The 14,936-nt window shown below is 40.3% G+C and overlaps 1 protein-coding gene across 18 annotated transcripts in view; it reads right to left on the reverse strand.

The window, feature by feature from the left end:
• The window catches only part of METTL4 (methyltransferase 4, N6-adenosine), a 51,748-nt gene extending 37,474 nt beyond the window's left edge, over window positions 1-14,274 (reverse strand). For 2 of the 18 annotated variants that reach the window (XM_085847883.1, XM_085847884.1), the window contains exons 1-3: window positions 14,185-14,242; window positions 10,950-12,019; window positions 10,678-10,850 (exon numbers count right to left, since the gene is read on the reverse strand). In XM_085847883.1, the coding sequence (XP_085704009.1) occupies window positions 10,678-10,845 (168 nt within the window). In that variant the 5' untranslated portion in view covers window positions 10,846-10,850; window positions 10,950-12,019; window positions 14,185-14,242. The other 16 variants (XM_085847882.1, XM_085847886.1, XM_085847874.1 and 13 more) reach the window with 15 other exon arrangements.
• Window positions 14,275-14,936: the final 662 nt, after the last annotated feature.

Here is a 14,936-nt window from a genome sequence, read left to right on the forward strand (position 1 = left end):
CAAAAACAACAAATTACAGCGGTGTTTCAAAAACAACAAATTACAGCGGTGTTTCAAAAACAACAAATTACAGCGGTGTTTCAAAAACAACAAATTACAGCGGTGTTTCAAAAACAACAAATTACAGCGGTGTTTCAAAAACAACAAATTACAGCGGTGTTTCAAAAACAACAAATTACAGCGGTGTTTCAAAAACAACAAATTACAGCGGTGTTTCAAAAACAACAAATTACAGCGGTGTTTCAAAAACAGCAAATTACAACGGGGTTACAAAAACAACAAATTACAGCGGTGTTTCAACAACAACAAATTACAGCGGGGTTACAAAAACAACAAATTACAGCGGGGTTACAAAAACAACAAATTACAGCGGGGTTACAAAAACAACAAATTACAGCGGGGTTACAAAAACAACAAATTACAGCGGTGTTTCAAAAACAACAAATTACAGCGGTGTTTCAAAAACAACAAATTACAACGGGGTTACAAAAACAACAAATTACAACGGGGTTACAAAAACAACAAATTACAGCGGGGTTACAAAAACAACAAATTACAGCGGGGTTACAAAAACAACAAATTACAGCGGGGTTTCAAAAACAACAAATTACAGCGGTGTTTCAAAAACAACAAATTACAACGGGGTTACATAAACAACAAATTACAACGGGGTTACAAAAACAACAAATTACAACGGGGTTACAAAAACAACAAATTACAACGGGGTTACAAAAACAACAAATTACAGCGAGGATACAAAAACAAATTACAGCGGGGTTTCAAAAACAACAAATTACAGCAGGGCTACAAAAACAACAAATTACAGCGGCGTTTCAAAAACAACAAATTACAGCGGCGTTTCAAAAACAACAAACTACAGCGGGGTTACAAAAACAACAAAGTACAACGGGGTTACAAGAACAACAAAGTACAGCAGGGTTTCAAAAACAACAAATTACAACGGCGTTTCAAAAACAACAAACTACAGCAGGGTTACAAAAACAACAAATGACAGCGGGGTTACAGAAAACAACAAATTACAGCGGTGTTTCGAAAACAACAAATTAAAGCGGTGATTCAAAAACAACAAATTACAGCGGTGTTTCAAAAACAACAAATTACAGCGGTGTTTCAAAAACAGCAAATTACAACGGGGTTACAAAAACAACAAATTACAGCGGTGTTTCAAAAACAACAAATTACAGCGGTGTTTCAAAAACAACAAATTACAGCGGTGTTTCAAAAACAACAAATTACAGCGGGGTTACAAAAACAACAAATTACAGCGGGGTTACAAAAACAACAAATTACAGCGGGGTTACAAAAACAACAAATTACAGCGGGGTTACAAAAACAACAAATTACAGCGGTGTTTCAAAAACAACAAATTACAGCGGTGTTTCAAAAACAACAAATTACAGCGGTGTTTCAAAAACAACAAATTACAGCGGTGTTTCAAAAACAACAAATTACAGCGGTGTTTCAAAAACAACAAATTACAGCGGTGTTTCAAAAACAACAAATTACAGCGGTGTTTCAAAAACAACAAATTACAGCGGTGTTTCGAAAACAACAAATTACAGCGGTGTTTCGAAAACAACAAATTACAGCGGTGTTTCGAAAACAACAAATTACAGCGGTGTTTCGAAAACAACAAATTACAACGGTGTTTCAAAAACAACAAATTACAGCGGTGTTTCAAAAACAACAAATTACAGCGGTGTTTCAAAAACAACAAATTACAGCGGTGTTTCAAAAACAACAAATTACAGCGGTGTTTCAAAAACAACAAATTACAGCGGTGTTTCAAAAACAACAAATTACAGCGGTGTTTCAAAAACAACAAATTACAGCGGTGTTTCAAAAACAACAAATTACAGCGGTGTTTCAAAAACAACAAATTACAGCGGTGTTTCAAAAACAACAAATTACAGCGGTGTTTCAAAAACAACAAATTACAGCGGTGTTTCAAAAACAACAAATTACAGCGGTGTTTCAAAAACAACAAATTACAGCGGTGTTTCAAAAACAACAAATTACAGCGGTGTTTCAAAAACAACAAATTACAGCGGGGTTACAAAAACAACAAATTACAGCGGGGTTACAAAAACAACAAATTACAGCGGTGTTTCAAAAACAACAAATTACAGCGGTGTTTCAAAAACAGCAAATTACAACGGGGTTACAAAAACAACAAATTACAACGGGGTTACAAAAACAACAAATTACAGCGGTGTTTCAAAAACAACAAATTACAACGGGGTTACAAAAACAACAAATTACAGCGGGGTTTCAAAAACAACAAATTACAACGGGGTTACAAAAACAACAAATTACAACGGGGTTACAAAAACAACAAATTACAGCGGGGATACAAAAACAACAAATTACAGCGGGGTTTCAAAAACAACAAATTACAGCGGGGTTTCAAAAACAACAAATTACAACGGGGTTACAAAAACAACAAATTACAACGGGGTTACAAAAACAACAAATTACAGCGGGGTTTCAAAAACAACAAATTACAACGGGGTTACAAAAACAACAAATTACAGCGAGGATACAAAAACAAATTACAGCGGGGTTTCAAAAACAACAAATTACAGCGGGGTTACAAAAACAACAAATTAAAGAGGGGTTACAAAAACAACAAATTACAACGGGGTTACAAAAACAACAAATTACAGCGGGGTTACAAAAACAACAAATTACAGCGGCGTTTCAAAAACAACAAATTACAGCGGCGTTTCAAAAACAACAAACTACAGCGGGGTTACAAAAACAACAAATTACAACGGCGTTTCAAAAACAACAAATTACAGCGGCATTTCAAAAACAAGAAATTACAGCGGCGTTTCAAAAACAACAAATTGCAGGGGGGTTACAAAAACAACAAATTACAGTGAGGTTACAAAAACAACAAATTACAGCGGGGTTACAAAAACAACAAATTACAGCGGGGTTACAAAAACAACAAATTACAGCGGGGTTACAAAAACAAAGAGAATTTTCTGCATGTTAAGCAATAAAGAGCTCGCTTGTAGGTGGCAAAACAAAGATGTGCAAGCATAGAAGTTGTGTCAGGTGGTAAGTGCATGGAAGTTTGTTGGGAAGGGAAATTCAAGTTGGAACAATAGAAAACTTTTTAAAACGTTGTCCACCATAAATTTCTGCCAGACATGCTTCATATTGAAAGGCTTTGAAACTCAAAAGACGTGGTTTGGGGGTTGGGAGAATAGCATTTCAACTGCCTTGCCTGGGGTGGAATCTCGATCGAGCTGTGAAAATGATCACGGAGTGAGGCATAGATTTGTCCGCCATCCATTGGAAATACTCAGGTTATTCTGACTGTTAGCTTGAGCTGGTGGAAAGTTAAATCACCTATGTTAGACAAAGGAGATAAAGGAGATAAATAAAAATGGAAATAAATACAGAGATAGAGATAGAGAGAAATACAGAGGGGGAGAAACAAAGAGTGAGAGAAACAAAGAGGGGGAGAAACAAAGAGGAGGAGAAATAAAGGGGAATAAATAAAGAGGAGTAGAAATAAAGGGGAATAAATAAAGAGGGGTAGAAATAAAGAGGATGAGAAATAAAGAGGGGGAGAAATAAAGAGGAGTAGAAATAAAGAGGAGTAGAAATAAAGAGGAGTAGAAATAAAGAGGAGTAGAAATAAAGAGGGGAGGAATAAAGAGGAGTAGAAATAAAGAGGGAAAGAAATAAAGAAGGAAATAAATAAAGGGAAAGAAATAAAGAAGAGTAGAAATAAAGAGGGAGAGAAATAAAGAGGGGGAGAAATAAAGAGGGGAGAGATAAAGAGGGGGAGAGATAAAGAGGGTGAGAAATAAAGAGGGTGAGAAATAAAGAGGAGTAGAAATAAAGAGGGAAAAATAAAGAGGGGTAGGAATAAAGAGGGGGAGGAATAAAGAGGGAGAGAAATAAAGAGGGGGAAAATAAAGAGGGGGAAAATAAAGAGGGAGAGAAATAAAGAGGGAGAGAAATAAAGAGGGAGAGAAATAAAGAGGGAGAGAAATAAAGAGGGGTATAAATAAAGAGGGGTATAAATAAAGAGGGGTATAAATACAGAGGGGTATAAATAAAGAGGGAGAGAAATAAAGAGGGAGAGAAATAAAGAGGGAGAGAAATAAAGAAGGGGGAAATAAAGAGGGAGAGAAATAAAGAGTAGAAATAAAGAGGGGAGAAATAAAGAGTAGAAATAAAGAGGGAGAGAAGTAAAGAGGAGTAGAAATAAAGAGGGCAAGAAATAAAGAAGGGGAGAAATAACAATAACAGAAATAACACTGAGGGGGATAAATAAAGAGGGGGAGAAATAAAGAGGGAGAGAAATAAAGAGGAAGAGAAATAAAGAGGAAGAGAAATAAAGGAGACAGATGGTTGACAAGCCCCATTGATGGGCAACTTATATGTGCATCTGGTCCATCATAACATGTGCTTTACATTGAGAAATTTGTGCTTTTTGACATAAAAACAAAACATTCAAACTGTGAAAATTGTGATAACAAATAACAACGACATTTTACCTTTGAATCGATGAGACTTGTGGACTATTTAAATGTCTGCAACTGTGCTTACAAATGGCTTCAGCTGTGTTTGCCATAGTTTTGTAAGTGATAACATTTATCTTAAAGTAATGTTTACACAATAACAAGAAACAAAGCTTTATCTTGCTCCACATCATTTGCAGTTAATTTTAGTGGCTGGATTTTTACAGGAATTCTATCAGTTAAAGAATACTCGGAGTTCTGCGTGGAAATTTTACCATTGAACATCATCTAATTTGCAAAATATGATAGGATAAATTGTTTGCATTTGAATACAAGCAAATAAGTCAGCAGGCTTAATCTTTCCTCGAACAAGAATGGATCACAAGGTTCAAGTGTGCTCAAAGTATTCATGGAATGGGGTATCCGTCGGCACGTGAGAGCCACGATTACTTGCTCATTGCAAACTTACAGCGATTCTCCTTCTTGTCTTATTAATACGACATCGTTTGTTGTTTGAAAGTATAACACCCAAAGTATACTCCTTCATGCAGTTACATACTGTATCTTACTGAGACTGCACATATAGGTCTCATTGATGTTTTATGCAAAGAAGGTGCAAACTCCATAGAAATCCACAAATGCATGATGTCCTTGAACAGCAAATGTGCACCCTCATATTCTGCAGTAGAAAATGGTAAACAAATGTGGACACGAGTCTGTTGAAAATGGTGCCAGGTCTGGATAGCAGGCAGATGTGATCGATCCACAAATTGTTTTGGATAGACAATCTCGGTTCATGGAAGAGTGATGTGACAGAGGGTAAAAAGGCAGCATACTAACAGTGGGGCAGCATGTGGACACAGCAATCAAAGGGTTAAGAGGACCAAAATATCCACAGCACTTGGAATTTATCAAGGCAGTGTTTTCACCATAAACACTTTGACAACTCCAAAACTCAACACTCACTATTTTCAGCAAAGGGTGTTTCAGCAAAGGCATCATGTTGCGACCTTCTTGAACTGTTTGACACAGATCAAGCTGACTAACGATTGTCTGGTATCTGATGATAAAAAAGTGGTTTCACTATTGGAATCCTGAAACCAAATTGGAATCCATGCAATGAGGGCATAGTGAAATCACCACCATCCAAGATAGTTCACACTGAAATCTCTGCTGGCAAGACTATGGCCTCGATTTGCTGCGATGCCAGAAGGAATTCTCCTGATTAACTCTATCCCTCACAAAAGTACAATCACAGTGGATTTTACAGCCAGCTCTCATGCAAAAAATTAAATAGGCCATCAAGGAAAAAACGCTAAGAAATGTTGATGAAAGGTCTGAGAGAACCTGAGAAAACCCCCTTCATGACAATGCACCTGTGCACAAGGACTGTGTTGCAGAGACCACCATGAATGACTGTGGCTTAGAACAACTGTATCAGCCTTGACCTGTCCCCAGTGACTAATATCTGTCATGACACTTGAAGTCCCACCTGCGTAGCGTGCTAATTTGCCAAAATGGAGGAATTCACTGAAGCAACGAAGATGTGGCTGAAGGAGCAACCTGAAAACTGGCAGAGACAGTTTGAAGGACAAATAGAGCAAGAAAAGTGAGGTCAAGGGACACTGTAATGAAAAATAATAGTTGGCGTGTCTTGAATTATTGCGAGTACATAGTTCCGAGAACGTTTTTGAACACCCCTCAAAATGAAGGCACTGGTAAAAGCCATTTGGCTCATCATCGTCAAATCATATCCACTTCCAACTACTTTGTGCTTATTATATACCTCACCCAAGCAAACTATCAACACACAATGGCCTTTACTGTTTTAAAAGATAATGGAAGATCATTCACATACACAAACTAAATGAGAAGAATTCAGCAGGCTTTATCCTAAAGTAAGTATGCTCCGTGATGCAGCACTCCGGCTGACTGTTATGGATTTAACCCCAACTAGATAAATGCTTTACGCTGAACAAGAATGGCAGTTGTTTTGTCAAGTCGTGCTACATCGAGATTCAAACCCAAAATGGACAACTGCATGCCTAATACATCACTGAATGTGCTATCTTGTGCTACCCCAATGAAAGATTGTACACAATGAAGATTTCCCCAAATCACAGGAGTGCATGACCTCAAATCAGATTTGCTGAAAGACTGTAATTCAAACTGATACTTCCAGTGTTTCAAAATACAGTGAAACCAGCCAAGCAAAAGTGGCCGCATGACTCGATAGCAGCATTTTCAAGGTGATAATAGTTGAGATTGCTCATCGTTGCAGCAATCTTAATACAACTGGGGCTGGATTTTGAGGCCAGCCTTGAAATGTGTTCTGCTCAAGAGAAGTAATAACCGAGTAACATTCAATAGTTCAAATGACTGCCGGCCTTACAAAAGTTGATCATGGAAGCAGAAACTGAGTGAGATGAATAAATGATCTTTGTGAGGATATGAGACTTCATTGGATTAAATGTCATGTTCCAGGTTTGTTGAAAGGGACGCAGCTGTTGCTGTTCTGTCATTTGGACCCAAAACATAATGTCTTCTTTTGCCTCTCTGGCCAATGACTTTTTTAAATACATGAACATTGCAATTGAGGCAGTTTAAAGGTCAATACTATGCAAATAATTTACGCCATATTATCATCAAAAACATGCCAAAAAAACCAAAAACATGTCAATAACACCTCCTCCCGGGATCACATCGAATAAACGAGAGCAAGGTCGATTGCACGTCATCGCAAATCCCCACGCTTCCCACCTAAATCGAAGTTTAAACATGGCAAAAGGTTCCACCAAGAAATAGCCCAATATCAAATTTTGAGTTGAATTTTTTTCCCCATTTTGACCCCTGTGACCCCAGGTCCTGGGGCTTTAACTGGGTGGGGGAGGGTCAAATCCAAAAAAATAATGACATATTTCATTGATATATATTTCATGTAATCGTTACATACCCCTAATGTTTATTGCATATATTAAATTTAATCAAGGAATGTTTGAAAGTGTACCCGTAATTGCATTTTATTTTTATCTTGCCAAAACAAAGTTTTTGCAAGATATGTTAGTGAGGTTGTATGTTTTTTTTTGTTTGTTTGTCTGTAATCACGTATAAAAAATTCTGCAGAGCACAGTTATCATTGGAAATTTTTGTAACTTTGCATATCAGAGGCCTATAGAGGTCCCTTTCAGTCCACAAAATTTTGAAGGTCAAAGTAAAAGGTCAAGGTCACTTTGTCGCAAATCAGAGGAGTTGACGAAACCCTTATATTTTGAGTAATTTTGATCGGATCGTCTTCAAACTTCATGGGAATATAGTTCATGGTCTGGTGTTCAGCTGATTAATTTTTGGTGGTGATTGGCCTTGACCTTCATGTGTTTTTTTTATTATCTTGCTAAAACGAAGTTTTTGCAAGAAATGTTAGTCAGCTTGTATGTTTTTTTGTTTTTTGTTTTTTTTTGTTTGTTTGTCTGTAATCACGTATAAAAAATTCTGCAGAGCACAGTTATCATTGGAAATTTTTGTAACTTCGCATATCAGAGGCCTATAGAGGTCCCTTTCAGTCCACAAAATTTTGAAGGTCAAGGTCAAAGGTCAAGGTCACTTTGTCGCAAATCAGGGGAGTTGACGAAACCCTTATTTTTTGAGTAATTTTGATCGGATCGTCTTCAAACTTCATGGGAATATAGTTCATGGTCTGGTGCTCAGCTGATTAATTTTTGGTGGCGATTGGCCTTGACCTTCATGGTTAGCACCTGAGGTCAAACATATTTGACCCCAAGGTCAAATTTTCAAGTTTTAGGAACCATATCGTGTAGTACCTCAAATTGAACACCTCGATGAGTGCTTTCTAGATATGTCAAGCTTGAGACATTATGACGTCATTTGGTGACGTTATGTGGCAAATGCATATTTTTCATGGTTACTCTATTGAACGATTCTCATCGGAATCTCTCGTAGGCAGATATTCCTCAAGGAGTCGCTCCTGATGGATAGCAGCTCTGTTCACCTCAGTGTGACCTTAAAGAAGTCACACGTGGTCACCTTTTGGCAAGATACGGGTCACCCTGAGGGTGACATTGGTTGTTTTTTTTGTTATTTGATCTTTTGACCCTACCCCAGGGGTGGGAACAGAAATGATATTGTTCTCACACCTTCCTGTCATGTGGTGATCATAACGAGCAAGTTTGGTGAATTTCTGCCCAACCATTTAAGAGATAGCGTGATGGATGAGCAGATAGACAGACAGATGGACAGATGGACGGAGCCGATTACAATATCCCTCAATTTTTTTTTTTTTAAAGCGTGGGGATCATAATCGATTTACTTGGTTGGAAAGCAAATGATGAATTTACTTAGAAACAAAATTGGTGTCCGTTTAATCGTCAAGATGCCCGTTTAAAAAGCCCTCGTAAAATAAGAAGAAGCGGGAATGGGAGCTTAACGCAGTGGCTCAAGTCGCAAGATTTATTATTCCACAACAACAGGAATGCTTTAGAATGACATGGAAGTAACACACAGAATAAAACAAATTAAAGTAAATGGCAGAGCACACAAAGAACCACAGCAGCAACAACAACAACAACAACAAATTGTTAAAGTAATTTTTGTGTTTCACATCATTTTACATCCTCATTGAGAGTGACAGACATGGAATATGTTTGTGAAGTACAATATGCTGTCTTTTGATGAAAACACATCAGCGAAGTGACTGGTAGTCATTTTTATTCTCACAGCCACATCATGGTGCAATCAGATGCGAGTACAGACATCGCCATGTACAGGGGATTATCACCAATTATTGGAGTTCAACAAATTTGAAGGGTTCGTGGATCTACAAAGGCTACATTGACCACTCACCAATTCCAAGTGCTAATTTAAATAGGTCTGGGTGTTGAAATTTTTAGTTGAGGCAATCACGTGTACTCCATCATATGCAGCAATTAAACTCTATATCCATTTGCTTGTGCTACTTTATTGTACGTTTGAATTGACAAAAGGTGATTTGGCAGCAGAAGACAGACAACCAACCTGTCGACGACGTGAAAATGATACGCCCAGAGACAGCTTCATCACAGAGAGATTCCAATTATTTATTTTTCTTCTCATGAATGAAGGTTTTCCTCCCTCATTCAATGGGTTCATGGTCTTGTTCAGTAATCATTCATTTGTATATTTTAAACAGTGCTGGCAACTCAAACCTTGCCGTATAGTAGTACAGATTCAGAATTCATGTTAACACAATGCAGCTCACTATTTAAAAGTTGGAAGAGCCTCAAATTTATCAAATAGCGATGATAAATATAGAATACTGATCAAATAACATAAACTAGAGCGAAGTCAGAGGTGCACCATCGCAAATCGCCACGCTTCCCAGCTAAAGCAAAGTTGAAAGATGACACAAAGTTCCACCATCCATCCACTGGTATGGGACCATACTCTGTGCAGAGCGTCGGTGTTGCCGAAGCAGTCTCCTGCACTATTGGGCACAATCCTGGATGGATCACGACACCGATGCAGGATACTTGAATGGCTCAATCGTCCCAGCAAGCTGGTACTCATTTTGCGGTCCTCGGAAGGATGACAGGCTGAGTCAACCCCACCTGGTATTAATTCAACAGCTGAGCAGGATTTCAACGCAGGACCCAAGGATCTCAAGCCCACCACCGTAACCATTAAGCGAACAATAGGCATAAAGTTCCACCAAAATTGACCCAATATCAAATTTTGAGTTAAAGAATTTGTTCTCCCTGTTTTGAACCCTGTGACGCTAAGTCCCCACCCCCTGGGGAATAAACAGGGCGTCAACTCCAAAAAAATTGACATATTTAATGTGTCCTCCAGCCCCAATGATGATTGCATATACAAAGTTTCATGAGAAAAATGTTTTAAGATGTGCCCACAATTTCTGAAATTTGAACTTTTGACCCCCCTCCCCAGGGAGCAGGGCTAAAAACTGATACTGTTCTCACACCTTCTTGCCATGTGGTGAGAATAACTACCAAGTTTGGTGAATTTCTGCACAACCGTTCAGGAGGAGATCGCGTGACGGGCAGACGGACGGATGGACACACAGAGACAGACAGACAGACAAAGCTGATTACAATACCCCCCCCCCCACCTGTATTACAAAACTTAAATTGCCTCTCAAAATCCAAAGAGATGTCAAACGAACCGGCAGATGTTCATCTCTAGCTTCGATGTGACTTGCAGCCGAAGAGAATCGTGGCCTCGAGACGGAAAATATTTCAGGCCTGATGATGTACTCTCCGCTGAAGCTTTGGTTAATGCTGGCACCATGATCCAGCACCCATCCACACGCAGACTCCACTTCCAGGGTCATTGTGACTACAAACACAGAAAAAACAAGTTTCCTCAAAATCCATCCACATATCGTGCGATACAGGATATCGTTTTTGGCCCGATGTCTCAGTGGTTAAGAATCACCTAAATTAATCCAGTGCAGTATCCGGATCCGGATCTTCACCCGGATTTGTCTTTGTCAAACACCCAACGTGTCCACCAAGTTTAGTCCAAATCCGTTCATAACTTTTTGAGATATCCTGCTCACAGACAAGCAGACAGCGGTGAAAACACAACATTCAGTGGCAGCGGTAACAAAGACAAAGTACTATTGCACACGGAACTGCATGATAAAAGTTTATAACACTTTTTAATTTTTATCTGAGAAATATAAGGGTATGTTCTTTTGAACATACGAGTCCCCTAGGACCATGAAGCTATCGTTCTTGTTGTTAAAGGCCGTTATAGGAACACAGAAAAAAGGGGCTTACGGTTAAAACGTGTATTAAACAAGCAGCGTCATCATGGTTGGCGTCTCGCAATATAATATATTAGTGCGGTTAAAAATACCGTTTTTTCCTCGCATCTTCATGTCTCTCAAAAAACCAGTGTCAAGGTGCACAACTCCAGCTCATAACCTATCCATTGAGGTGTTTTTCGCCCCCCCCCCCCCACCTGCTTTCCCGTTTTCACGCCACTGTCCACACAAAATTCATCAATCAATTCTATACAGAGTCCGGGGACTCAAATAAATCACATACTGGACAAGGATAATCAGGACATCGGTGAACTTTTACATTTATCACACAGGACATTAGGAGACAATGAACAAATGAACTAGGTATATGGGATTTTAACCTGGGATTCTCAGGATCTGAGCATCCTAAGAAAGGAATGCCCAAAAAGGCTATCACAACAAAACTGTCATCGAGTGCCAATGTTGAATCACGTGACCTGAGAATTAAGAAAGATAATGTTTCAACAATAAAAAGTAAATCTGAAATTCCTATAACCTGATAATGCAAAGCCAATAAACAACTCCCCATTTACTCGGATAACTTTTTTTACATCCCCTCTCCAGAGGCAGGGTTAGTCATTTTGGGGCCGCATGCAAAATGCAACAATGGTGCAGTGGGGCCTCATGTAATTGCATGGGTTGCATGGTCCTAATGCCACCTCTGTGTCCATCATCTCACTCTTCCATGAGGCTGCACCTAGAAAACGAAAACACACACACACACACACACACACACACACACACACACACACACACACACACACACACACACACACACACATACATACATACACACACACACACACACACACACACACACACACACACACACACACACACACACACACATGCTGGGGTGCATACTCCTTGCCAATATCATAAATATAAGCTTTATATATTTTATGAAGTGGATTGTGAAAGAGCTAACAAGATGGTCTGGTGGTACACACACTCACCTTTGAGCTGTCGAGCCTGGGTTTGAATGCAGACCCAGCTCTAAACTGTCATCCTGGGTTTCACAGGCCGGATGATTCGTCAATGTACGTGCCGTCCCTCGGCTGCACATTAAACTGGGCGTCCCATCTGCCGGCATTAGTCGGTGGACGTTAAAGATCCCATGGTGTCCTTCACGAAAAGTAGGCGAGCTATTCCCAGCATCATTAACACATTACAAATTATGTCTGAACCAGCAGAGGGCACAGCTGCACCCTCAGCCAATGATGCTACCCCACAGCCTTGTGCTGAAAACAAAAGAAGACTGTTAAAGTTGCATGGGATTTGCAACCAATCTATACGATAAGGGATGTTTGTCTGTCTGTCTGTCTCTGTGTCGCGATTTTTCCTCAATGGCTAAACAGATCTTCGTCAAACGTTCAGGAGTTCATCAGTGAGCGTTTGAGGGGAATTTATTTTTGAAATTTAATTATTTCGTAACAATTTCCCAGGTTCCCATCGTGTGCAGACTCTTTGGCCGCTTTGGCGAGGGGTGCGGCTGTGCCGCTGATGCAGTGCCCCTGACCTCCAACCCAGACTCAGACTCAGATCACACACTCTAACCCAGACTCAGACTTAGACCAGACACTCTAACCCAGACCCAGACTCAGACCAGATACTCCAACCCAGACTCAGACTCAGACCAGACACTCTAACCCAGACCCAGACTCAGATCAGACACTCCAACCCAGACCCAGATCAGACACTCCAACCCAGACTCAGACTCAGATCACACACTCTAACCCAGACACTCTAACCCAGACTCAGACCAGACACTCTAACCCAAACTCAGACTCAGAACAAACACTCTAACCCAGACTCAGACCAGACATGCTAACCCAGACTCAGACTCAGACCAGACACTCTAACCCAGACTCAGACTCAGACCAGACACTCTAACCTAGGCCAGACACTCTAACCCAGACTCAGACACAGACGAGACACTCAAACCCAGACACTCCAACCTAGACTCAGACTCAGACCAGACACTCTAACCCAGACCCACACTCAGATCAGACACTCTAACCCAGACCCAGACTCAGACCAGACACTCTAACCCAGACTCAGACACAGACGAGACACTCAAACCCAGACACTCCAACCTAGACTCAGACTCAGACCAGACACTCTAACCCAGACCCACACTCAGATCAGACACTCTAACCCAGACCCAGACTCAGATCAGATACTCCAACCCAGACTCAGACTCAGATCAGATACTCCAACCCAGACTCAGACTCAGACTAGATACTCTAACACAGACCCAGACTCAGACCAGATACTCCAACCCAGACCCAGACTCAGACCAGATACTCCAACCCAGACTCAGACTCAGATCAGACACTCTAACCATTAAGCCACTGGGTCTGGTTAAGTCTTTTCACCAAAGTATGAAATGACAGCAGTCGAAACGTTATAACAGTTATTCCACGAAATCGTTTGGTCTCCATTTCATCAACTTAAGCGCTTTTCATGACCCCGTGGATTGAGAATTTGCTGTCGTTGCTTGGAGTCTTGGCAAGAGTGACAATAGGTGGACTGCCGTTGCCTTTCCAGCACGGTCAAAGAAGGCATCGTCCACGGTGCCGATAACTCGCCTACTCTTCGCGAAGGGTACCGTGGGATGTTCAGGGTCAACCAACGACCGTTAGCGGTCCACGGGTCATCCGGCTTAACGACGCACACGTGTGTCGCCTTCAAATGTGAAACACCAGGGCGACAGTTTACAGTCGAGTCGAGATTCAGCAGCTGGACAGCTCAAAAGGCGAGTGCACACACCTCCAGGCTTTCTTGGCAGCCGTAACAGAAGAAATACTGAGGTAAATTAAACACAAAACGTCACAGACATAGCTCGGCCACAACACGTACTGGACGACGACTCACGTCGTTGTTGTTGTTGTTGTTTAACGGTGGCCGAGGTCAAAACACCTTCATTGACGCAATGGCCGACTAAACTTGTTCGTATAATTTTTGTTTGAAAGACACCACGTGATTGTAACGGTCCAAATGCTTCCACCCTGAACAAGTAGCGTTAATCGAAGGGGCTCTGTGTAATAAAATTCAGCGACGTCACTGAAACTATATAAAGCCCGGCACGACTGACATCGTCATGGCTTCCAGAAACTGCGCTAAACGCGTGTGCGTGAATGCGACCGCCAAACCGTAATATTATTATCCAAAAGCTTCAATTCACGGCAAATAAAATTTTAAAAATTACATTGTTACGTGCGAAAACAAGTAATCCGTGTTTGCTAAGTACTCCCACATATTCAAAAGGTTTGATTCACGTACCCAGCTTCCGCTTTTACTGTATTTGCTCCGATGTCAACATTTACAATATCAGATTTAAAAAAATTATATAATTTATGTAGGGCAGAGCTGAGTCGTGCAAACGACCTCGATGGACCATAAGTAGAGAGAGGGGAAAAGCGACAGAATGTGGAAACTGGAAATAAAAATCAGCGTCATCCACCGCCGTTGTGATTCCACCAGTTACACCGCCATTATTATCACTCATCAGATGTAAGAGAAAAACTAACGGCGATGTATTCCACTATTAACGAATAATCTGACAAGATAAGAAGTTCACCAATCTTAATTTGTTGGCCAACGGAAAGTAA

Source organism: Eptatretus burgeri, chromosome 11, assembly GCF_056783735.1.
Source record: "Eptatretus burgeri isolate ZD-2024b chromosome 11, Ebu_testis_v1, whole genome shotgun sequence".
NCBI lineage: Eukaryota > Metazoa > Chordata > Myxini > Myxiniformes > Myxinidae > Eptatretus > Eptatretus burgeri.